The sequence below is a fragment of the Toxorhynchites rutilus genome, chromosome 1 (assembly GCF_029784135.1).
Source record: "Toxorhynchites rutilus septentrionalis strain SRP chromosome 1, ASM2978413v1, whole genome shotgun sequence".
NCBI lineage: Eukaryota > Metazoa > Arthropoda > Insecta > Diptera > Culicidae > Toxorhynchites > Toxorhynchites rutilus.
In genome coordinates this window covers 160031977-160059074 of record NC_073744.1, presented here as the reverse complement: position 1 = coordinate 160059074, position 27098 = coordinate 160031977, and the positions used below count along the sequence as shown (strand labels likewise).

General features: G+C 40.4%; 2 protein-coding genes across 4 annotated transcripts in view; one reads left to right on the top strand and one right to left on the bottom strand.

Moving 5' to 3' along the window:
• Positions 1-27098, bottom strand: part of LOC129763161 (protein scalloped) — a 441519-nt gene that overhangs the window by 58338 nt on the left and 356083 nt on the right. The gene's annotated exons all lie outside the window — the stretch shown is intronic.
• Positions 21437-22128, top strand: LOC129763164 (N-alpha-acetyltransferase 38, NatC auxiliary subunit-like). The gene is made up of 3 exons (XM_055761975.1): positions 21437-21543; positions 21602-21672; positions 21739-22128. Exons 2-3 carry the CDS (start codon positions 21619-21621, stop codon positions 22036-22038), a joined length of 354 nt encoding a protein of 117 aa, XP_055617950.1. The 5' UTR covers positions 21437-21543; positions 21602-21618; the 3' UTR covers positions 22039-22128.

Genomic DNA, 27098 nt, shown 5'->3' with positions numbered 1-27098 from the left:
CTTTTCATTTGGGATTGTGCAAAAAAAAAGTCCATACGACGTTAATGGGGATCGAACCAAGGCCGGCTGGAATGCAAAGTTACTTTACGCGACCACGCTATCCATATAGCTGCCAGCGCTATTATAAAGGAGCGTGATAATATTACACTTCATCATAAAATGAAGTTGGAAGGTGTTTTCTAAGACTACAAAGAAGAACATGAACGAGAATATATCTTTCTCTGTCTAGGCCGTGTATTTGGCAAACTATACGAAAAACTTTCATATGCTTTCATTTAAATGTGTCTCCTGTTTCGCTCCCTCATATTGGCTCTAGCATATATATTATACAAATGATATACATGTATTGGGGAGTAGAACATTTTATGTTATCTTTCAGCTCATTTAATGTAATAAATCGGGATGCCAGAACATGTGCTAAAAATTAACTTTGGGTGTAGGGATGAATGAACTGCAAAAGTTTAAATAACCTTACCTTAACGTACCATTTCTATTGCAGGTAGGGTCGGGGCTTGATTTTTTTTTCAAGATGGGAATACTCATTCTCTATCAATTCTGCAATTTTGGGAGCAGATAATTCGGGAATCTGCTGCGCATTTCTCTCAATAACTTTGTCAATCCGAGCACTGGTCTTAATTTGTCAGAATAGCGTTGAAAGAAGATCTTCTAATTTCCAGATATTTGTACATGGAGTTTGCCTAACACGAACTAGAAAATCAGACAAATCCGTGAAAGTATCGGCTAGCTCTCATGCTTTTATCGGTTTTCCAAATTAGTCATTGATTTTTTTAAGATTGAGAACTGGACCTGATTGAAGGAAACAGTAATTATTGTCAATGGAACCCTCGACACCCTCCGTAAATGTCCACAATATTGCGCATAACAGTCGAACTTCTTGATTTCCCATGAGCTATAACCAATTTATTAGCCTCTTATCAGCTATAAAGTATAAACATTTTCCGGAGCGAGTATTATTTCGCATTGGAAATCACTCGGAGTCGCTCCTCTTGGTCCGAAATCTGTGACCAAACGACAGACCCGAGCGCAGTGATAGAGAGATAGACCGTCGTACTAATTCCTGCGTTTGACTTTCCCACCTGGTGCGAAACTGTCCTGGATGCAGCACGGCTTGTGCCTGATGCGCACCAGACGACGGTGAAAAATCGTGGGACGAACCGCGTGGATGCTTCCGGAAAGCTATCTATCGGTCTATGGGGGGTGGGGTGTCAGAGGGGGAAATGGGAAACTGCTGGAGCAGAGGTTAAAACTCATCGTCGCACCGAATCGCGGAAAAATTGTTCGCCCCGGAATTCCCAGCATTCTTTTCACCCCGGGAATACTTTGTGCGCTTCGGAGTATTATTCATAATAAAATTTATATACCTACGATGATATGAGCGACATTTTTCTCGCTGAAAGGGGAAGTGCACGGGGAACTGTACGGGGTGCGATGTGTGTTTTATTAAATTATGGAATCACTTGATGCTGGATGTGCTGGGAGTATGGTTCGCTAGGTTCACACAGACAGAAAGACGAACAGACGAAGTGACATTGAACACATCGGGGGTATTTATGAGCAGGGCTCCCATCATGCATGCATCAGCATATCATCGGCAGCTCAGCCTTCGTCGAGCTTCTCGAGAGGAGGATCACCCCGGCGAATGGGCGGCGGCCGCATACACATTGTTGATTAATTCGCGTGTTTGAACATCATCATTAAGTGATGATCAGCAGTGTGCATGCAAGCCACACGCAGCAATTATCATCCACTTCAGCAGCGTTATCGGGCGCAGCAGCAGCAGCAGCAGCAAAAAAGGAGTTGCCTCCCATTATCGGTCACGACCGATGAGTTGAAGTGCGCTGCCGGTAAGCAACAGGCCGCTACTGGAAGTCGCCGGAAAAGAAGAAGCATAAGCCAGAAGAGGGGGAAAATGAACAATAAGAGACGGCAACTTCAGTTGCTGATATGGCGACTCTTTTCCGTCGATGAGGTGATGAGGCTCGTTTATTAACATAATTGATTTAATTGAAGACAAATTGGTGATGGCGAAGAGGTTCTTTCAGGAAACGTATCAGCGCGTTACATTTAGCTAAACGTTTTCCCCATAAAACATGCAATCACAGCATCCGGAGGGTGTAATAAAACGCTCAAAAGTTTCAGCACCACTTTGCATCAATTTCAAACTTCCGTTCAAGTTATGCTCGCTCGATATCCAGTTTCTTAAGCACACACACACACACACCTACACACCTTGGCAACCTTCGTTAGGAGCTTGAGAGTCCTTGCTTTGCTCCACCTTGGAAACAATTTGCCAAAAAGGGGGACGGTAGCGATAACGGGGCGAAGGTGAAAAAGTTTGCCCCTGAGTGGTTTGAACGACGGTATCACACACAAACGACGTTCGGCATTATCATCCGTTAGGAAAACCGGCCGCAGGGCAAAATATTTCCGAGAAAATCAAAACAAAATTCATTGGATTCCGAAAGCGCTCCTTGGATGATGGCTGTTCGGCTCGGTGGTTCCCGTTTCTTAGGCATTGTTTGTTCCCCCACCACCTTCCCTCCCTCCCCTACCGACAATGAGTGGATTTTCCACAAGAAATTTCCGAAAAGATAGAGCCAGTCACCCCTCGGAAGGGTCGACCGAGGCATGTAGCGATGCTTGTTATTTTATCATTTTGCTCTCTTAGCTCTGTTACCCCTTTTTTGAAGTAATCATCCCTCGAACACACATACACACAGGGAGCAGGATAGCAGAGGGCGGCGGCGGTTGGTTTGGCTTCTTACGTGTGTTCCCGACCCGACCCTGGGACCCGGAATCGGGGATGGCACCCATTCACAGAATGGTATTTTAATCAAACAAGAGATGAGGTTTCCACTGAGTGTATCCCCACGATTGAACATCGTGTGTTTGCTTCCTCCTGCCAGGGAGGAGGAAGTTCACCAGGTGGCATTTTGGAGTTGCTGTGGCGATCAAAAGCTTTCGATGGAAAGTGCAAATGAAATTATATCCCAGGCGGAGAGATTTTATTAAATTTTCGTCTCTCCCATCACCCACCCGAAGTGGTGGCAAATAATATAGGTTTCTTCCAGCAATTGATACCCACTCTGGAAGCCTTCGAAAGAGGTACGGTTCTTAGGATGAACTATTTGTGGAGCAGCTCCATTTTTAGCAGCTCGAAACTCGTATCATTTTTATTATTCCCATTGTATAACTGCAAGCTAGCGATGATTAACTCGATTATTAACCAAATAATTCCTGTGGTCTCCCTGCTAACAACAAGAAGTCAGAGGAGAATGTGTCAGGTGAATTTTATAATGGCTGGATGATATTCTTTTAGTTCCAAATTTATCCACTCATGATGATATTGTTCGATGGGGTGTCTACGCGCATTGCACAAGTTTGTTTTTTTTGTGAACTGCTTCACACAAACGTTCCATAATGTACCAATACATCCTCTTTCTAACTGTCCGATCTTCTAGCACAAATTATAAAAAACACAACGTGTACGATTGCATGTACTACTCATACACCTACGTCTTATCTCCGGTAATACGTCTTTCGGCAGACCACTGATCATTTTTTTTTATCACATTTATTTATTTAAGGCTCATTAGCATTTTAGCTGTAACAGAGCCGAATTTTAATCGTGTACATGTCACATGGTTATCATATCTATAATTAGTACATTACACAGTTGCCATTCGCCAGTATTCCTTCTATACCATTACATATGGTACATTCACACAGTAGCCCATTTAGGCGTAAGAGTTATTCTTTCTGTTCTTCCATTATCCAGTTGGACCACCGGACAGCGGAGACAGTTGATTGATCATTGTTGAGTTATTTATAGAACAGCAGCCCGATGTGTCTTGCAGAGCAGAGCAGTTGTATGGATGAATCGATCTTATTTCGACCGTGGATCGATCTCCATCGCTGATGATTGTTGCGTGGACGTAGCTATTCTGTAACAACACAAAGATGGTCAATGAGGGCCCTGAGTTTTGAACTCACGATCGATCGCTTACTAAGCGAACGCGCAACCAATGTGGCTACGGAGACCCCCTGACCACTGATCATTGTTCTCAATGATTTTTGATCATTATTTCTACAAATTTATCGATATTTTATTGGCTTCCGATGTTGATCGTCTGCCACCGGTCTTGTCAACCTCGACGGACTTAAGTCTATTCCCGTCCCGAAGCATAAGTGTTACTGATAAGCGATTGCTTGGTTTACTTCTTTCTTTGGTTAAATCCAATGCAAACTCTTGGTTGAAAATTCAGTTCCAAATTCTGAAACATACGGCATTTCTACTAAAATGAAATTTGTTTGTATAAAGCTGCTTTTCAAAAATTCAAGACATTCTCACTTCAGTTATTGCGGGAACTTTTCAATAATTTAGATTTCGAAAATTCATATTTTTTGTTCTACAACCAGTAGGTTCAATACTTCCTCATGATCATGAGGGATCTCAACTGGAAACGGGTCCAAAAATCGCAGTTTTAGCGTTACGGAATTTGTGCACGACGCCTTAGTGATCTTTTTGTTTTGTCCGCCACTGAATGCGCGTGATTCACGGTAAAACTTGTGTAATGTTTCATACGAATTCTTTGTTCGATATTGTTATTAGTTTTAAAATTAAGTTTTAAAACACATTTGAACTACAATAATCGGGTACTGTCGAGGTCGAGCAGGTCGAGTTCAAACTCCTCGTTTTAAAATAAGCAACTCCCGGTACTTTAACAGAATATATTTTCCTAACCACGAAATGAAAAAAAATATAGGAGGTTGTGTTCAAGACACGCCCGCATTGTTGACGTAGAACTACGTTGTGGTTCAATTCAAGTCGCTTGTTTATAACTGCAGATATTATTTTATAATGCTACGAAAATTTTGAAATAACCATTCTACCAGTTTGGTCGCCCTGAAATGTTTTTTTTTATTTGTAGAATCATTTGACGATAATTGTTTGATGATTCATTCTTGTGCTCGCAGAACAGTACATGTTCGAGACAAGCGCATTTGTCATCCTTAGTGGAGAAAGTTTTGCTAAATTAATAACTTAATATAACTTATTGAATAACTTGGTATTCCCCAAAAAAATTTTGGTGCACAACCTTAACACCTGCTTCACCATAGCGTCAGTTCAATGCATTGATGACAGAAAACAAACAATGTTAACTGCTTGTAAAAAGGCTGAATATTTGCCTCAGCAGAGATTCATTACTAATACCATAGCGTAAATATTTCCTTCCCGCTATCTCCCTTCCTGTTTATATTTACCATTACGACTGCATAATTTGCAACATCAAACAACAGCGAAGATGCACTATTTCTACGTACGGGTTATGAAGCACGCACGTACACATACAAATATCCATATATCGATGGCTTGAAGCAACTAAATATAGACACACTTATCGCCGTTTTGCACTCTACTCAACAGAAGCCCTTTCTGTTAATATTGCCAGTCTAGATGAGCTTAGCTATTATCCTTTGTGGAGAGAGTTTTCCTACCGTCATGCGAAACCAAATCACTGAAAAAATTCCAGAACATTTATTTTCTTGGTGAGCTGATGATAGCCTAGCTTGATGATTCCCCACACAATTGTGTAGCTCAGAACCCTAATGCAATGGCGTCAGTTTGATGCAATAATTGCAATGCTAGAGACATCAGAGAGTAAGTAATTTGGTCGCGTCCGCAGGGGGGGAGGGCGGTCGAGGTTGCGTTACTCTCTGTGTATTAGAGATTTACGCGTTACGAAGGGAGGGAGGGGGTCTAAAATCCGGATTTTTAGCGTTACGTAATTTGTGCACGACGCCTAAGTAGAACACAAAAGAAGATAGTACTTTTCGAAGTTATCTTCACTAGAGTGACTAAAAAGTAAAAAAAAATCAGTTACCACATCTTGTCTGAGATAGATAAAAAAAGGCTGCTGATAGATGATTGACAAAAATTGAACATCCAATGCCGACAACTTTGTTATCTTCCGAATAAAATTTATTGCATCCGACCGTCGGTCTCGCGCCGTGTGCACCGTTACTGTCGTTGCACCAGACGCCAGATTGCAACCCGTCCCCGATTTGTTACGAGAAACCGAACCATTTTGACGCTTGCATGCTCAACGATGTTTCTCCAGCTGTGGTAAATGCCGTAAAAATTTAACGATTACGTCCGCGTCTCCCTTTCGCCATCTGGTCCAAGGGGAGAATTGTCATCGATTCGCCCCACAGCCAGCCAAACAGATTTGTCGAAGCATGGAACGATCGAATTTAGTGCCCTGTCGGTCACACAAAATAGGTGAGAGCGCGGTGTTTTATATCTTCGGCTGCGCGACTTCTTCCCGCCACTTTCGTGCAACACGTTTCCCGCCCGACGAGGGGCTTCCGAGGTGGCACTCGTATCCCGCCACTCGTTGTTATCGACAATGTCAAGTTCATGTAGGGTAGGTGCTCCTGCTGCTGCTGCTGCTCATGAGTGATACAAATGGCGACGATATTATTTATGATGTAATGAGCCGCAGGCGAAGTGATTCACACCAAGTTCCATTCGGTCGACCGGTTTGTGATAAGTCGCGTTAGTCAGCGTTTCAGCAGTTCACACTCACTGTGGATTTCGCGAAGAAGTATTTTAACGACCAATTTCGCGCAGCAAACGTGGTGCAACGTTGACAAAATTAGACCCATTCGGGGGGACACATTTTAATGCAGTCAATAGATAACGGTGGAGCTGCTAGCAGACGTTGAAAAATTCAAAACATTTCGTCTGAAATATGTGTCTGTTTGTTGATTTTTTTTTTCGCGCGCACTCTGTTCCTTGCATAAGCGCGTTGACAATGTTGGATTCGTACGATTTATGCCTCAATTGGTGCGCCGCTTGCATTCATTAATCTTGTCAGCTTAAAACTGCGTTTTGCAAGTCCAACACAACACAGCAACGAATGTAGACGACGACAGCGCAGAAAAACCTGCAGCACACCAAATTAGCAGTAAGTCCGCCGTCGTCCTGCCTTCGATCCGATTTCCAGCCGTGACAAAACCATACGGCGAGACCGACGAGATTCCTGTGCGGAAAATAAATTTACGAATTCTGGCCTTTCGGTCTACTTCTGCGATGGTTTCGTTGACACGGTGCGCGCTGATTTTCCAACCGTTCGACAGAACGCTAGGCTTCTCTCTTGGGTGCAGGCGCGCCTGGCTTGCCGCCAGTGCCTATTCCTATGTTGGGGGGCTCCGGCTGTTGTTTTATAGACAGACACATGATGAGCTTTTATGGCTCCGACCGGTTTGATCTATGGGGCAACCTTTTCCGCGGTAAGCCCCAAACGGGTCGTAAAACTCGTGTCAAACTATCCAATTCTGGTCGCCCCGGTTGACTGACTGACTGACTGACTAGCTGAGTCGGTTAGTTGGTTGGTTGGATGATGGCGAACCATGACGATGACGATGATGATGATGATGATGACGATTGGTGAGCGCATAAAATTTACTTCAAATTACCTTTTAATGGCCACACGTTGGAATGTCGTCTGTGTGAGTGTCGTAAAAACTGCCGTTGCATTTGGCATGATAACATCGGCCGAGTGCGGATCGCGGGATGGAGAGTGCACGCATATGCATATGATATTTTACAACCGTTTGGAGGAGATATCCATGATTTGTTGGTGAATAATTGTCGGCAGCTGCACTGTGTCGGACCGGAGTGATTCCAGTTTTGATTCCGTGTTAATGCGGACAAAAAAATAGAACGTTTGGTCAGGTCATCTCCGTAAGAGTTTTTTTTTTCTTTTTCTGAATTTACGATGTAACCCATGCACTACCAGCCATGAATATAATAAAAATCAATTACCTAAAAAAAAAACGGAATACTTTCAGACCAAAAATTCCTAAGCTGGCCTTAAGATAGCGCAGATTAGGTGGAGCAGTGTAGATGGAGCATAACATTTATAACCCTTTATAAGGCCGTGGAAACTAGGCAAGGGATCGATTTCAACTTCAGAGAACATCATTGTTTGAAGAACACATATTAACCTTTGTCGTGCTCCCGTGGCCGAGTGGTTAGCGTCATAACTAACATGCCGGGTGTTCGGGTTCGATTCCCGTTCTGGTCGGGGGAATTTTTCGTCAAAAAAATTTCCTCCGACTTGCACTGTGATCCCGCGTATTCTAGAGGTTGCCACTCAGAATGCATTCAAGGCGTGTTATTTGGCATAGAAATCTCAACTAAGTACTAATAAAAAATGACGCAAGTAATACTACGTTGAGACGGCGAAGTTCCTCTAGGAACGTTAGTGCCATTGAAGAAGAAGATATTAACCTTTGATAAAATTTTAACTATTGAAACAGCTGAAAAATTCAGTGGTAATATAGTTACCACTGCCCGTTAACCCCCAAAAACACTGTTAGCCGCTGTCTTGTGGAATCACTTCATTGCGCCTTTGGTTATGCAAAAATCAATACAATATTTCTAGTGCAGCGAGAAAAAAATTCTTTTATATAGACCTACAAAGAAAAAATTGATTTGAATTTTTCATTAAATACACCATTTATTTTATAGAAAAACTACATGATCTTATACAGTAGGTCCCAAATAAAACGTTTCCAGTGAAAAACTTATTAGTTTGTTGCATTTTCAACGAATCTAAACGGAATTTTCTGTCGGCGCTATAAAATCACGGTTTTCTACATAAAAATGACTCCCAAATGAATATCGTAAATTTTTAGCAGTCCTAAAAAATGGAGTGTTCCCAGATACCTTTACGAGTCTTTGGTTAAGCAAAATATTGAAATAATATTCCAGATGCCACATGCGAAATGGTACCGAAAAGACAGTTTATGCAAGATAAGTTCCCCGATCAGAATCCGGCAGAATACATGTGGGAGATTGTTGAAAAGTTCGTGAGCTCTGCGAAATCAAGCAATGAAAAGGAACTATGGAGAAGTATCCAGGAAGCATGGTATACTATTACTGTCGAAACGTAGTGCAGTAAATGTCGGAAAGAGTGAATGAGGTGATCCGATTGGTTCTACCATCAAACATTGATGGTGAGGGCTAAATGAAACATTTTTCTGAATGAAATTATGAGTTGTCGTATTTTCTTCGACGCTCAATTTATGCTGGAAGGGCAGTTTTTTCTCCAATTCTTGTTAATCATTAAAGTGTTTTCTTTCTGTTTTTAAGTACAAATCTGCTCAAACGCCAATTTGAACAGAATTCCAATACAACTCTCAGAATACATAGTAAGTTGATTACACGCTGTCTAGAGCGGTACTGAAACACTGAACTTACTAAATATCCAAGTATTTTCCGAGTATCTCATAGCAAAATTATATTCCCAACGTTCGCGAAACAAACGCTGCAAAGAACACTCATAACGGCAGCAAAAAATCCGAATCGTGGTTGTGGTGGGGTGACAGCGTCGACAGCAACCACTGCGGAACAAATTTTCAGCTTCAGTTTTCCATCGAAGAACGCAGCTCTCATCGCTGAAACATACTTTCTTCACATCCGGCTTGAAATGCGCTGTATTCTAATTCACGAAAATTAATTGATCTATCTGAAAAAGTCTCAAAACAAATATAAGATTTATTATTCATCGTGCTGGCGACTTAAATGGCCTTTCTCAAGGCCGAGTTTATTTATTTTTTGGCCTTTTTTAAGGCTAGAGGCGAATTAACTGAGAAAGCCTGAGAGTGTGTGAAAGTCTCTATACTTCAAAACTTCGTCAGCATTACACCAATGAATCCGAACACGCTCTTAAATTCACAGAAATTCTTCCAGCAAAAAGAAAACAATAATAAAAATCAATTTGCTTTTGATCACATCGGATATTATTTTAGAATACATCGAAATTTTTAAAATAACTTTTGAGTCAAATGTTCTGGTGACCTTGAAAAAGATCGATAGGTTTACGTGCTTTTGTAAAAGCCGTTGAAGATGAAGATATTGGATCATGATTCTTGTTCTTGCGAGAACAATACACGAGATGTGTCCTTATTGTCAGAGCACGTAGCGCACTCAGTATTCATCGCGAATATACTTCTCGTGCTAGATACAGTGCGACCCGAGGCGATTACATATTTGTTTCCTCACCACTGCTATCTATTTGATAACGCATAAAATCAACAATACGTACGTGTAATTGAATCATACACAACCAATCCCCACATAACGGTATGAAAATCGACGAAGTACATCCTATTTAATATTTTTATTTTGCTTTGCTTCTGCCCGTCAGTGCGAGCTCTGCATTCTGAGGTGAAAACTTTTGTACGTCCGTTCAACAAGGTAGCTGAAAAGAAACTGAGGTTGCCAGGACGAAGACAATAGTGTTTTCGTAGTGTTTTCACGGTCATCCGACGAGGGGAACCAGAGGAATCCGGAAGCTAATGAGGGCGGAGTCGATGGCTAGGTGGCAGCAAGAGTGGAGTGCGGCGCAAAACGGCAGGTGGACACACAGGCTCATACCGACACTAATGGGCTGGGTGAACAGGAAACACTGAGAGGTAAATTTCCATCTAACGCAGTTTTTGTCTGGTCATGGCTGCTTCAGGCAGTATCTGCACCGGTTCGGACACGCAAGATCGCCTCTTTGTCCGGAGTGTGAAAATGTGGAGGAAACCCCGAACACATCGTATTCGAATGTCCCAGATTCACCACAGTGCGCGAGGGGCTGCCTACCCTTCATGCTGGGAACATCGTGGAGGAAATGTGTCGTGACGAGGGCACCTGGAACGCAGTAAACAGTGCAATCGTACATATCATGTCCGAGCTACAGCGGAAGTGGAGGACCGACCAGCATGCGGATAACGCCTGACCATAGGAGATGAACAATCGAGACGACTGTAGTACCGGATAGTCCCCCACCCCCGAGAGCCGCCGTGACGGAGTGCGCGTCATGTTGGAGGGCACTACCTAATCGGCGCTCCGCTGGGAAGAGAAATCCTGCGAGGGTGACTGTGACGGGGCGCGCGTCAAGTTGGAGGGCGCTTCCTAATCGGCGCACGTCTCGACAGGTAACCGAATACTGCCACGGAGAAGAGCAAAAATGCCTGCCTGGCAACGCCTGATCGTGGCCTGGATGGAGAAACACTGCGAACGTTTCGAAGGAGCGAGCAACAAGGATGAAACCATGATCAAAATGGTGCATACACTAATCGGTGCAGCACTACCTAATCGGCGCTCCGCTGGGAGAGAAATCCTGCGAGGGTGACTGTGACGGGGCGCGCGTCAAGTTGGAGGGCGCTTCCTAATCGGTGCACGTCTCGACAGGTGATAAATCCCGCGAGGGTGACTGTGACGGGTTGCGCGTCAAGTTGGAGGGCAATTCCTAATCGGTACACGTCTCGACGGGTAAATGGATGTCTGTGAAGAGGACATAAGCGCAGTGGAATGAAAAGCGAATAGAGAGAAAAAATGTTGAGAAAAAGGGAAGGACAACGCTAGTCAGCGTTGAAAACTCGAAGAGTGCATGAGCACAGCCGCCCCCTGAAATAGTCGCCTAGATGTGGTCCCAGGGGGAATAAGGCAACGAGTAGAGGGCTTGGTTTTTGTGGGTGCGATCCCCACTCGACGTCTGGGTTAACCCTTCCCAGATAAAGCTGGTAGAGCGTTCCTCACCTCTATAAAAAACATGCATGAACCGCTGACCGATGTTGACTTCGATGAACTTTCAAGCATATCTGTAGTTTATTATGCTTTCAGCAATATTTATAGATTTTTGTGTTCTCAGTAGTTTGCTTTCAAAGCAGTTTTTGAGTTATGGGAAAAAGTTTTCTGGTCAATAAGTATCAAATATCATTCATACACCTTTTATCTTTCGAAAGTGATTGATATACCATTTCTTTCAGCTGGCAAAATGATACTAACGATCAAATCCTTGCACCCTAAACGTAACGATCTCGTTTCTGAAATTTTAAAGTTACACCCCAGTACAGATGCAGAAATGAAGAAGCACTCTCCACCAGACGGCATTAGAATTGACGCGGTGTCTCCACTGAACAAAATTGCACCACTGTAGAACAGCAGAGTCTCACATCAGCGTTGAGAAAGACTGCTGTCGGCTAACTGGAGCAAGACTGTGACTTGAAATATGATAATCACGATTTAGATTATAGAGACTCTTGAATTGCTCAGTTCATTCGTCTTGAAAAGGGCAAATTTGGAAAACTTCGCTACCGTCTAGTCGGTAGCTGGATGAAAGATGAATCGTGAATGCTATGAAATTGCGAAAAGCTTGTTTATGCTCGATAAATTTGAAACGGGCGGAGCTTAATAATTGTAATATTTTCTTCATCCTCATTTTCCGTAAAACGAACAACTCTGTATTTGCTATTTCTGGTTTATAAATACGTGCCGTTGTCCTCTGGTCCTGTGTCAGATAGAATAAGTAATATTTTGTCAGATTTTCGTTATTGTTACGCACACTCACACACTCTGTTATTTTTCGGGTTATGATCGGTATTTTTTCTATCCATCGATGCATGAATAAAGCTAAAGTAAGATACCGCGATGGCGTCAAAAGTATACGTCATAAGCCGTCAATTAATGTACGACAAACTGCGACAAGTAATAATTGATCGGTAAATCGTCCGAGAATATTTTCGTCCGAAGTCGTAACAGTTGTTTGTGGATCTACCGAGCTGATATCAACTACATGATCTAATGTTATTAATTACGATGAAATGAATTCGGACAGAAAACTTCCCATTTGTAAACGAGGGTTGTATTGTTTCGAAAATAGTCTAAATTTCTGCAAATCGGTTGCTTCTGCAATGTTTTGTGGAAATGCCGTGGGAAATTGGATTCATCCGTACGTTGTATTCAGGTCCAAAAATGGGTGGGTTATATATATATGAAATAACCGCAAGGTTGACGTGGGACTACCGTTAGCTTAGTAATCATTGGTTTGTATTGATTAAATTATTGATTGAATGATACAATTTTCGAATTCAATTGAATTCAACATATTTACTGTGTGAGTAAAGAATTTGGACAAACGCCATGTGATGTAAGACACCTTGGTTTTGATGGCTGTATTAGGGAACACATTTCGGTGGGAACAAAAGCTACCTCAACTTTCATGTATTTGCAATGCCGATTTCCCCCAAGCACCTTGGTTTTAAAATATGTGTTGGGGAAACCGTGAAACGGATTAATAAAAACGTGGCAGTTAGAGCGTTCAGATAACGCTTAACATTTTACAGTTCAATTGCTTGTCTCATGAAAAATAACGTTTAATTAATTGTGATAGATGCGTAGAAATATTTCCTATCAATTTATGCAAACACCTTTCCTTTTCTTTTTTTTTCCTGCATGTTCTGTGTTTACGTTTTCATTTTTATTTATTTATTCATTTCGTCAAACAAATGTAGACTACACACTTATACACTAATGTTACAATGTTTTCGTAGGTTAAATATTATTTTTGCGGTACATGTTTCTTTTTAGCTGTTTTTTATTCATTGTTGTGTCAATTATTTCGCAGTGCTGATTTGATTCGATTTGAATTGGTATTAAATACATGCTACTCGAAATACCAAACATTGTATCAAAACATTGACTCAAATTTCTCATTACACGATATTGATAGTTGTTTCATAGAAATGACACAGAGTGTATGCATGATAACAAATGACAAAATCATGTTCGCGTCGTTAAATGCAAAAACTATTGAAAAATATTACGTAAGTTATTCGACTCCCAATATGAAACCGCCCTTGATTCAACCCGTCCACCCAATACCACCAGCGACAGTTTTCACAGACCAACCAACTGCCGGAAACACATCAACTGGCAGCTTCCTCGTAGTCTCCTCCACCTAACCGGCTTGCTCCCATGACCCTTGTTCACTCTAGTTGAATTATTTGTCGCTCGCCGGATTATTATTCGCAATTTTCACCCGATAAACTTCTTCCCTCGTACCACATCAACAAAACGGTCCGAGCATGTAACGAAACGAAACAAGAAGCATCTGCTTGGTTGAGAATCGGCATTCTCCCAGCAAACCCTTTTTCCGTCTACCCGGGAATCATCGAATCATCCTCAGCCGGAGAGGAAAAAAATTCAATTGGACAGATAGGCAAACAAAAAAAACCCGAACATAACAGAAAGCTTGTAAGCACACTGGTAAAGCGAAACAAACATACAAAATCCATTTTCCTTCCGCCTGGAGTGAGGGCGAGTTTGACTCCTTTTTGTCGTTTTTGTTTTGCAGTGGGCCGCTCGTGGAAGCGTTGGACGCGCTATCATTCCAGTGAGTCAGTGGGATATCGTTTTCTCTCACTTCAAGGGGTCGTCGTCGCTATTAGTTAGCATCGGTGAAGCCACCCATCGCCACAACCGCCACAGAACTCCATTATTATCGGCTTTGTTTTTCCGCCAGAGAGCGCGCGCTGATGACTCTTCCGTTTCGGTTCGCTTTTCCCGTAGTCGTCGTTGTCGTTCCGGGAAGTGGTGCGCCAATGTCAACGCAAAAAAAAAAAAGATTAAATAGAAAATAAAAGAAAAACCGAACTGGAGAACTGTTTTATTCTATTTCCTTCGTTCGGATTTTCACACTTGTGACATGCCCCTTGGCGGCGGCGGTTGGCTAGTAATAATTTTTATCGGTTGACATATTTTATATCCTTCTACAAACACACCCGGGTGCCTTCCAAGAGTTGTGTCTGTCCCTCTAACCGTTGTCGTGTGTCAGCGTCATCGTGTGATCTCGACCATGTGAGATGAAAGAAGATGAGAGAGAGAGAAAAAATGCCAATAGGAGGAACTGTGTGGAATATAAATTATCAACACTCCACACCACACATCCACGTCAGGCGTGCGGACTTTTTTTCCTTTCTGGCTTTGATAGTGGAGTGGGTGAGAGTTCGCCATAAGTGACTTTTCCGAGCCGTTGAGGGGTTAAGGATTCATGCACTGGAAGTGTTTACAGGCTTTGAGTGGCTTTTTGAGTAGAAGATGTATTCGCTTTTCAAACAGAATGAGTGTTTACGGGAATTGGGAGTTTTTTAGCTAAACTTACTAGTCAGTGAACGCACCGAAATAGATATGGAGCCGCTGAAATAATGCTGTTTTTAATCTTGTATGAATGATTTCCCTTTCTGTAGTACGGAACATCTAAGTCTTCGAAATAAGTCTCCAATATACAGCAGTGCCACTCTACAGACTGCCTATTGAGCTCAGGAGAGTGGTAGTGGATCCACATTTCATCCATTGTCACAAAACGTTTAAAGAAGCCCACTCGATTACGCTTCAACAACGCCAAACCGGCTGTTGAATCATCAACGCGCCGCTGTTTATGGTCGACGGTCAGCAAACGCGGCACCCATCGCGCGGATAGCTTTCTCATGTCCAAAATGTCGTGCAAAATATATCCCACTCGTCCTTTTGAAATACCTACGGTCTCAGCTAACTCGCGTAACTTCACTTCACGATCGTTCTAAACGAGTTAATGAACTTGTTTAACGATTTCTGGATTCGTAGCCTCTTGGCCTTCGAGAGCGAGGTGCACCTGCGGTGCTTGTTCGGCCCATTTTCAATTCACTAAACCACCGATAAATTGTTGTTCTCAAAGGAGCAGAAGTGCAATAACATTTCGTTATCCACTGCATTGATTGTTCGGGAGTTTTTCCTATTAAAGAACAATCATTAAACAGAATACGATATTCCTCTTTCTCCATTTTCTATTCGAATATTCAGGTTGTAACGCTTGAACAACTGTAGTTTGTGAACAAATAAACGAACTGTCATAAAACTTCACCCATAAGCTAGTGACAGATAAACCTCTCGAAATGAATCTTGTTCATTTTCAGTGGCGTCATCTGTTGAAAAATCCTGGGACTCTTCAGCCTATGCAGTAGAGTTGAATCCGGTTGAATCTTCAGCTTTCGCTTATAATCAGATAAGAGGGTATAGATCACGTTGGCCAAGCTTCACTGACAATTTTTCGTAAATTTGGAAAAATGTCGTCGAACGAAAAAGAGCGTCGTGAATTAATCCTGTGCACTCATTTCGAGAATCCGGAGTTGTCACATCGGGACATCGGTAAGATGCTGAGAATCGTCCAATCCACGGTCAGCAGAGTACTAAAACGATACTTCGAGATCCTAACCATCGACCGGAAGGTGAAGAACGGCAAAAATGGATGCTCCGTCAGTGAAAAAGATCACAAGCGCGTAGTTAAGCAGTTTAGACGTGATCCGAGAAGTTCGGTCCGGGATGTCGCTAATAAGCTGAATTTGTCAAGTTCATTCGTCCAGCGGACCAAGCAGCGGGAGGGCCTGCGTACATACAAGGTTCAGAAGGCTCCTAACCGCGACGAAAGGCAAAACATGGTGGGGAAGACGCGAGCCCGGAAGCTGTACACCGAAATGCTGACGAAGCCGCATTGCCTGGTAATGGACGACGAAACCTACGTCAAAGCGGACTTTCGTCAGCTGCCGGGCCTGTTGTTCTTCTCCGCAGAGGACAAATTCAGCGTTCCGGAGGAGATTCGCAAGCAGAAACTATCCAAGTTTGCCAAAAAGTACATGGTGTGGCAAGCGATCTGCTCTTGCGGAAAGCGGAGCGCCCCCTTCGTGATGACCGGCACGGTAAACGGGCAGGTTTACCTTAAGGAGTGCCTACAGAAGCGCTTACTACCACTATTGAAGCAGCACGAGGGCCCGACCATTTTCTGGCCGGATCTCGCTTCGTGCCACTATTCAAAGGACGTGTTGGAGTGGTACGAAGCCAACGGGGTCACCTTCGTGCCAAAGGAAATGAACCCGCCCAACGCGCCGGAGCTTCGCCCAATAGAGAAATATTGGGCGATTATGAAGCAGGCCCTCCGGAAGAACCCAAAAGTTGTCAAATCGGAGGCGGACTTCAAGATAAAATGGATTTCTGTTCAAAAAAAACTACAACCTGACGTTGTACAGAACCTTATGGACGGGGTAAAGAGGAAGGTGCGAGCATACGGGCTTGGGCTCGAAGTATGAATAAAAAGAAAATGCCAAAAGTTGTTTAATAGTTTTTATTTTACTGTCTAAAATTTTCAAAAGGATCGGTCTACTGGGCGAATTTCTACAGCGTTTTTTCCGTGATGCAATTTGATGTGACACACCCTTTAGGTGATATGCATACATGACAATTGCTTACGAATATGTTCACATACGTCTTTCACATGCATCCAGTACGACTATTGCCAAACGTATATACGATTTACTGCAGACATAGATGGCTATCTACAATTCTAGAGCAGTTGAAACTCGTACATATGAAACGAAAGAGATGCATTCGGATACGTCATATCTGGTCGCCAATTCGACTTTTTCAACTGTGTTCTAAGGGAAAGGAAGTCTTCCCAATCAAGTAAAAAAAAAGACTTTCGTTTACTGCAAATAACAGGAAATTTATAGGAACGATCACGATTGTATTATCAGACAGCAATTTGTTCTCTCAAGTTATTCTGAATGTAGTTTTACATAATTTCATGCTATGCACCTTGGCAGTATTGTAAAGACAAATAAACATCAACAAACTTGATGTGTGTGTGTGTTTCTGCGACTGAGTGGTTAACATAACCCATATCACTCTAGGGCTTCCCAATCAGAATACATTCAAGGCGCGCTATTTGACATAGAAATCTCTTCAACGTTGAAACGACGAAATTCCTCTAGAAACGTCAGTGCCATTAAAGTGGGAAAAGAAGAATATTGATTTGTCAACAGATGGTACGAAAAAATGTCTTCACAATCATATTGAATGAAACTACTAAACTAAATTTTATTAGTTTAGGAATGATGATTGACTTGATAAACCGATATTGAGTGAATATCGCCCCAATTCTTCCACAAAAACGGAACTGTTAACACGTTGAGCCCAGGTCCCTAGTGGCCGACATTGAGCTTTTTGGTAGGAAAGTGCTGACTGGCTGGGACTGACACTTACAAAACAACTGGGACCGACACTGATATTGTGTAAACGCTCTTGATGCGGGCTGAATGGACGCAGCAAGAAAAAATCCAAGCAAGCCTCAACGTGTTGAAAGAGTTCTGTTAGACTGCTCTGTATATAGATTTAAATGCCAAAAAAAATAGAATGGATTTTTTTTAAATAACTCAATTTGTTTATTTCAGCTATGGAGTTTTTGCTGTAACTCAAATCAAATCCATAAAACTAATTATTGAAACGGTAAGTAACCCAAAAACATTTGATTAGGGATGTGGTCGTGGAAAACGCGGGTGAATTACACCAAGACAAAAGTCTCTATAAAACTAAACAAGTGACACTGATAAAAATGCGAGCGTATGATACTGAGACAAAAGCCTTATTTCTTTCGACGATATTTTCGGTAAATAGTAGGAATTTTATGGGAATAGTATCTCCCAAAAATACACATACATTATCATACTGAATTTTTTTCACATACTTCATAATATCTTCAAAATGTCTTCACAGTAAGTCAAATGTTTTCAAAATGATGATATGTCTTCAAACCTGGCATCTCTGTGTGTCAAATTCATAACGTGCCATAGCGTATTAGATCGTCCTCCATTACGATCTAATATAATTTACTGTTAAATGATTTTCCATAGCATGTAAAACGATTTTTCTCAGTACTAGATTGATTGAAAAAATACGTTTATGTGGCTCACGGACACATCTTCATGATATACACAAATGATGTCGATTTAGATTGCGAAATATTACAAAACAAGGTTATGATATGTTCATCAAAACAAGCTATATAAATTGTTTGAAATTGGAATGGTCCTGAACCGAGCTCCAAAAGGTGGTCCTAAACCTCAGGTGGTCCTAAATCCTCAGTTTTTATCTCGTAATTATTCAACACTAAACCTACCGATATTTCATAATTCAAAGTAGAAAGTCAAATGACGATTTAAAAGGAGTTTAGTGTTAACACGTTCACTCTGGCGCTTGCCTTCAATAGCTCGCACAAATCTGGTTCATCCGGTAGCGTCCACTACCGTGGGAACGCATTTGATTTTGCTATCAGAAGCTTTTGATAACTCTTTGTATGCATCTGCGTGTGCTTGTGCGCGTGCCTGTGTAAGGAAGTTCATGTTTGCGTGTTGAAGATGTCGTTGGCGTTGACGTTGACGTTGACTGTTGAGCGTAGACGTTAGCGTGTGCATTTGTATGTGCACTAGCTTCGTCTAACTACACACGCGTCGTTCTAAGGCTAAGCTCTTCCCACTCTAACGTAATCTCCCTCTCCTTCTCCCTCGAAAGCTATCGGCTCACTATTAAACTTTTTTTTCCTTTTTTTTCATTCTTCTTCGCGAAACCATAGATATTTGACAACACTATCATTTCCGATCGTATTGTGGGATTTCATGCCATTTCCCATTTTTTAGAGCTGTTTTGAACGTTTTTAACGATCCGGAATTCACCATCTTCGATGCCAAAATGGCATCGGATTACAATATTCAACTTCCGCTGGTAATACACCCGTACCGAATGCCCCTATCGTATAGGTTTTCCATATTTCTTGTCATTTGATACTATTATCAGCAAACCGGAAGTCGAAACAAGATTATATTCTATAATCTGGAATCTAAGTTCATCTGTTCATTTGTATGTTTGGAAACGGAACTGTAATTAATTAAATTAATCATTAATGTCGAACAGTCGGAAGCAAAAAAAACTGACTGACAACAAGCCAATCTAACTACAACGCGGACTCGATTATATACAGTTTTTGATTTCTTTTCACTGTATATAATCGAATCTATATATATATAAATGGAGTGATGTCTGTCTGTCTGTCTGATTCTTATAGACTCGGAAACTACTGAACCGATCGACATGAAAATTGGTATGTAGGGGTTTTTGGGGCCGGGGAAGGTTTTCGTGATATTTTGAGACCCCTCCCCCCTCTCTAAGGGGGGGCTGCCATACAAATGAAACACAAATTTCTGCATTACTCGGAAATTAACCAAGCAAACGAAACCAAAGTTGGCATGTGAAAGTTTTAGGGTGCAATAAATGTTTCTATGATGGTTAGACAGTCCTTCCCCCACTCAAAGGGGGGGCTGCCATACAAATGAAACACACATTTCTGCATTACTCGAGAATTAATCAAGCAAATGAAACCAAATTTGGCATGTGGAGGTTTTAGGATGCAATAAATGTTTCTATGGTGATAAGATACTCCTTCCCCCTCTCTTAGAGGGGGTTGCCGTACAAATGAAACACAAATTTTTGCATTACCCGAGAATTAATCAAGCAAATTAAACCAAATTAGGCATATGGAAACTTTAGGGTGCAATGAATGTTTCTATGGTGGTTAGATACCCCTCCCCCCTCTCTTAGGGGTGGCTGCCATACAAATAAAACACAAATTTCTGCATTACTCGAGAATTAATCAAGTAAATGGGCGGGACGAAGTTTGCCGGGTTAGCTAGTCCTGTATATAATCGAGTCAAAAAAAATTTTGTGTTATTCGTTTTTTTTTGCATTAATTTTTTGTTTTTTGAATATTAAAGAATTTGGGTTTTGATTGAACCCCTTAAAGTCAGAAAACACCTTTCTCACATGAAAACAATAAAGGGCCTGGCCGGGTAAGGGAGTAAAAAGTGCCCCCAAACCAAATCACTAGCTGTATGGCAAATATTGTACAGGATATTAAATAAGAAATTTTGGCGGTTTATTTGAACCCCTATGTGGTTTGACGTAGGATCTATAGTGAAAAACGTACTTTTTAGTTTATTTCACGCCATCCTCAATAGATCCGAGATAAAAATTTGAAAAAAAATTTGAATGTGCATCTTACCACGGTGTATCAAGAAAAATTATCAAAAAAATATTTCATCAAAAATTTAAGTACTAAAAAAATATTTAAATATAATCGAGTCTGTATATAATCGAGTCTGTATATAATCGTGTCCGACCTGTATAGAATACTCTCCCACTGATTATTCTTGTTGGAAATTTTCTTAATCTTTCTATAACATCGTTTAATTTTGTGTGATTTATACATGAAAACGCTGGATCGCTAGATCGAACTTTTCGTGACGTGACAACAATTTCTTGAGACAGTTAATACTGCTCTATTTGTCTTAACCAAAATTTGTAGGTTGTTGACCCACATCGTTTGCTAAGAGAAACCCAAGTATAAATATTCTCATAAATTACAAAATGAAATTATCCATTCAAGGGCTTCAATGTTCAGTTTGGTTGAGCAAGTGTGGAGATATCATAAAAAAAGTGAAAACCCAACATATTTTAAATATAATTATGTAGTTTTTTAAATACGCCTTTCTCAAAGGTTGGTGCATAGAAATTAAATTCGTTTCAATGAATTTATGTTATAACTAGTGCCTATTGAGATAACTTTTTCAATTTTCTCCCGTCGTCATTCGTCATCGCGGATAAAGTGACAGCCATGCTGTCCAGTTGCCCCATAATGTGTATAACGCAGAGAGTCAGTCCACTGGAATTCTAGTCAAACCGTGCCGTCGACGTTCAAGTATTGTACTGGCTAACTGGCGGCCTGCTACTGGTAAACGTGTAAATCAGGCATAACATCGGATGTAAAATTGCCATAGAATAGTTTCCCAAAAACTCTAAACAAATGATTCATTGTTTTAGATGTTTGACTTTACGGAATGAGCAGCGGTGAGAAGAACAGCAGTGATAGACGATGGAAGATAATAAATCAGGTACATCTAGCAATAGTGAATGATCCGTCCAATGTTTAGAGAAAGAAACCCTCATATTTCTTCTAGGAAATCGAGTCGAGCAAATCGAGCAAATCGAGTGTCGAAAATGAACCAGATCCTAGCCGGCGAAAGCTCAAATCATGGCTGAACAAAAGTTTCCGCATCAAAATAACCGATGGGAGGATACTGATCGGAAAGTTTGTTTGTACCGACGCCGACGCGAATGTGATTCTTGACATGACTAGTGAATTTACCCCAAACGGTGGAGATGAGCGTGGTCTTGGACCGGTGCTGATACCTGGCCGATATATAGTTTCGATAGAGATAGATGTAGCGAAACGGGTCAACAACAGGTCATGTTTGTGACACTTTGATTAAGTTTAATGATTGTACATTTGTAGATTACTGAACTTCGAAATATAAATATGGGGGACACCGTATTTCCTAACGTGACAACTTTATTTTCTATCGGAATCCAGCGGCTCATATCTTTTGCCCATCTTCAGCTTGAGTGTTCGACCCATTGGCTGGGACAGCGCGTCTCGAACCCTTTCCGAAGAGTTTCACACAGTCGTGGTTCCTGTTGACGTGACCTCGAGCTACTAGCAGGCCCAGTATTCGTCCCGTGCAGACCAGCAGATCATTCGGACTTCTTCGTCAGGGAAGGACATTTTGCGAGTGGTTAATCGTCTTTAATTCGTTAAATTTTCTGGTAGCGAAACCGTACCGGACTCATGTCTAGTGATCCCCGATAATCGTTCGATTAATCGATTAATCGGATACTTCCTACAGAAATCGATTATGAATCGAACGAATACTGAACAACCGATAATCGAAGCGAACGAATAATTTACGTCGATTAATCGATTCAAGCCTAGAGCAAAAAAAAAGTACGACCACTGCAGTTTTATCGTGAAAATCAATCATGGCGCTCCCCTAACCTCGTAAACGAAGCTCAATGCCATCAACGCGAATTTAACCTCCGTTACGAGTTTAGGGGAACGTAAAAGATAATAATTAATTTTCAAGCGGAATGAACACTTTTTTGTTTCCAGATGGCTTTTTAACAAATGAGAAATATTAGTCTAACTAATTATTTCTCTCAGTATGACGATTAATCGATTAATCGATTATTTGGGGCGATTAATCGTATCGAATAACAAACTGCTGGAAAGTATTCGATTAGTAGATAAACGATTAATTTCAATAATCGGGGATCACTAATTATGTCACCAAGCACCGTGAAGATTTGTTTTGATTTTGCTACTGTCAAAGAGGAGTGGTAGTTTTTCGATTTTAGGTACAGTGACCCAAACTTGAAGTCGTACCCCACCAAGAAGATCTCTTTTCACTACTTTTGAAAGTCTAAAACAAGCTCTCGAAAATTTCTTTTGGATAATGATTCATACGTTATTTAAAGATGAAACCTTCAGCTTTTGCAATATTTTATGAGCATATTGTATATTGATTTTTCCTGTTTTTCAAAGATAGTGTGGACTAACACAATTTTTGGCAAACCAACTCAATACCAAATTTAATTAACTTTATCATCCAGCTTTCATTTGGTTCCTATAACGTTCATGTAGGACCTTTCCACACAGAGATTTTTTGTTTGGATGAAAAATTATCTCTTCGTCTTTGATGATGAACAACTCAATAAACAATGATCGCATCGCAAACCGAAAATGAGTTTTGAAAACTCAAATAATAAATAATAAAAAAAACTCTGTATAAATTAAATCTGTTGCTTTGGCGAAAACAAGAAACAAGTTTGTTTTACTTTTTGTATCGATTTCTATAAAGTGCCAATAACAGGGTTTTTAGAAACTTATCTGTGAATTTGCAAATATTGCAGTATGTTCTAATGTTAGCAGGAGAATGTTTAGCCTAGTGTATCCCCAGAACACTTGTGAACGTTTCGTATCGATACGTTCAGCCGTTTTTTTAGCGGATCGATCAAATTTGGAGTAAATTAAAGGATTTTCAACTTTTGTTTCCTTACGATGATTGCAAAGAAGTGAAGATACTTACACGTATACATACGCACATACACATGCTTTCCTCACCCACAAACATCATCAAACAAGAAGGGGAAATTTTTCATTCAAATAAAAATATATCTGTGATGAAAGGACCTACACAAACGTTATAGGGATCAAATGAAAGTTAGTTGCTAAGGTTAAATGGATTTGCTATTGAGATGATTGGAAAAAAATTGTGTTAGTCCACATAATTTTAGAAAAACCAGAATGAAATCGGTTTTTTATTTCTTCCAGATATTTTTGTTCACTACATCTGCACACACCAATATAACAATATGTTCGTAAAATATTCGAAAGCTGGATGTTTGAGCTTTGAAATTATGTATATATCATTATCTAAATAGAATGTTTCGGAAGCTTGTTTTCTACTTTCAAAAGTAGTGAAAAAAGATTTGCATGGTGGGGTATGAATTCAAGTTTGAGTCACTGTAGATACAATGAATTTGGTAATGGTTGATCTGTTGTCCGCCATAGACTTCGTAATATAGACTTCAAGTCATTTTTTCATAATTTATGGAAGTCAATTTCGTTGCACAAACATAAAAAAACAAAAAAAAAAACAAAAAAATTAATCAAAACCATCATTCAGAAGAAAATATTTTATAGCTGTCGTATGTATATCATCATATACCTTATATTTTGGGTGATAAGTGGAAATATCGCAAAATGTATGGTTAAGTAAGGTTCTACGTGTTTTAAGTAATATAATAAAATGATGTTAAACATATTCATTCATATTGAACCATTTGAAACTGCCTTCGGGGCTGAAATCATCTACCAGATGACAGAGATTAATTTGCCTTCCTAATTGGATTTTTTTACGATCTGATTTACTGTTGAATGATTTTCCACAGCATGTAAAATGATTTTTCTCAGTAATACATTGATTTCAATTATACGTTTATGCGACTCACGAACTGCATCTGCCGGTTATACATATATGATGTCGATTTAACGATAGTAAATTTCATGAAACCGACTCAAGATTGAATTTATCGTGATGAATAAAACGGGTTTTCTGCATTTTGGACGTAAATACACGATGAATACTCTGATACTGTGATTTGTCTGTGATTTGATTCCCCACTATATACGGCTTAGAATATACAAATTATACGATCGAATGTTTGCTAAAATGATTAGCCTTAAGAATCGCCATTTGTATGTATGACAACATTTATGTTTGTAGAAATAGAAATTATTCAATTGACTTTTAGTGGGAGGAGGATTTACTCTGGATTCTTGATTTTTTTCTACGCGATTTGTTTTGCGTGATTTAATTTTGCGCGAGAGCGTTTGCAAGTGCGGTTGTAACGAGGGAGCGCCGGTGATGGGGCATCTTTTTTACGTGATTCTCTCGAAATTACGCGATTTGCTCGAAATTACGCGATTTTATTTTTTGCGCGCACGCATCAGTCGCGTAGAAAAAGAGTACAGTGTAAATGTTTAAAATGAGTGGTGTTGATCTAGGTCATGCGGAGTCAATCAAACTTTTTTTAAGTACATTTTGCATGAAAAAAAATAAATCTTGCGACTTTTTTCCTCATGCACTACATGTTAAATGTTTTCCGATTAAACGAACAAACGTTTTCATGGCTCGGGCTTTCTTTATTTTCGTTTTCGGCCAAACCAGAATTTCTTCCAAGAAAGATTACCCTTCTGCGGAAATCTTTTATTATTTTGTGATGTTATTCTGCTAAATGCAGCTGAGAGACAAAGGAACCGAAAATTCAGGAAAAGTTTAAAGGTTTCAATAATTATACCCTGAGTCATGCGGATAGAATCAAATTGGTTGTCAAAAAGAATCCAATAGAAATGTCAAAAAAGATGCAATATTCAGGTGGGAAAAAGTGTTACTTTTATACACTACATAGAGAAAGTATTGTTATTAAAGGCAACAATAATGGAATTAATATAAGTGAACGAACTACATTTGTTTCATCAATTAATGCTAGTGTTTCAAATCATAAGGGCCCAACTGACATTATGCCAGATACTGAAATTTCAGTATTATTAACTTCTAAACTTAATTATAATTCAATTTCACTTTTCGCCAAATGTTAGGTTTTTATTATTCTGAACGCTATAATTATATTTTTAGAATTTTTTCTTTAGTTAAAACAATTGAAAAATACGAATTACACAAATTACAACATTTATTTCAATTCTGGTTCGGTCAAAAAGGTAAATAAACAATGTCCGAGTCACGAAAACGTTTGTTCTTTTTACAGGAGAAACATCCGACAGCTCGGGGAGAAAAGACAGCATGGGAGAAAGAGATGCAAAAAAATTTTATTTTCAAGCAAAATGCACTCGAAAAATAAATTTGATTGACTCCACATGTTCTAGGTTATACCTAACTGCGACGATTTGAAGCATTTTTTTATGAAACCGTTTATACCGCACATATTAAATACGGGAAAACTCTGGAAAATGGGAAAAACAATGCACGACAGTCGAAATGTTTATTTAAGTATTATGCATTCATCCTGATTTTTTATCTGTCGAATGAACTCGAATGAAATGAATGTTGTAGTTTGTGTGATTCTTATTTTCAAATTGTTTTAATGGAAGAAATGAAAATAAAAAAAATATTGGGCGCTTTATATTGCCAATCGTTGTAGATCAATAGAAAAGATGTCGTCTTTCATCCTGACAACGCGAGATAATGTGCCAGAAATTGAGAGGAGTTGGTTAGAAAGTGTTGATGCATCCACCGTATGGAGCGAACTTTGCGCCGTCTAACCTTGTAAATGGATTTTTCTTGCAGATAAACCACAGAAGTACTACTCGGAGGGAATTATGAAATCACGCTAAAATATGACGATAATATAGGTTATAGATTATAATGGTTAATACATCCAATAACGAGGAAAAAACATTCAAAAATTGAACAAAAAAAACCGCGGAAACTTTTTAAATGACCCAATGTAGAGATGAAATACAACAGAAAAAATCGGATAGCATTATCTGCCAACTCGAGTGACCGTCAAGTGCAGGCGGAAACGTCACTCAGCGCGATATCTGCGCATTGCCTCACCTCACACGAAACCGTTTATCTTTAACAACACACCGCGTTAAGCCAGGTGCAGATAACAATATTGGAAGAAAAAACCCATCCTGATTCATCTCGCCCTTATGAACGACCCAACAACAACAGAGTAACGGTATATCGGCGGTCCACTGCTGACTAACGCAAACCAAAATAAACACGCACACCTGAGAGGATCAGACATCCCCCGTATGGCTTCTCCTCACATGCGCTGTCACGCACATCAACTTCAACTGAACGACAGCCAGAGTTCAGCTTGTATTTGTTTGTTTGATTATCGCAGCCCTGTCTCCCTCCCCCGCCTCCTCTCTGGCGAGTCAACACAGAGAGTT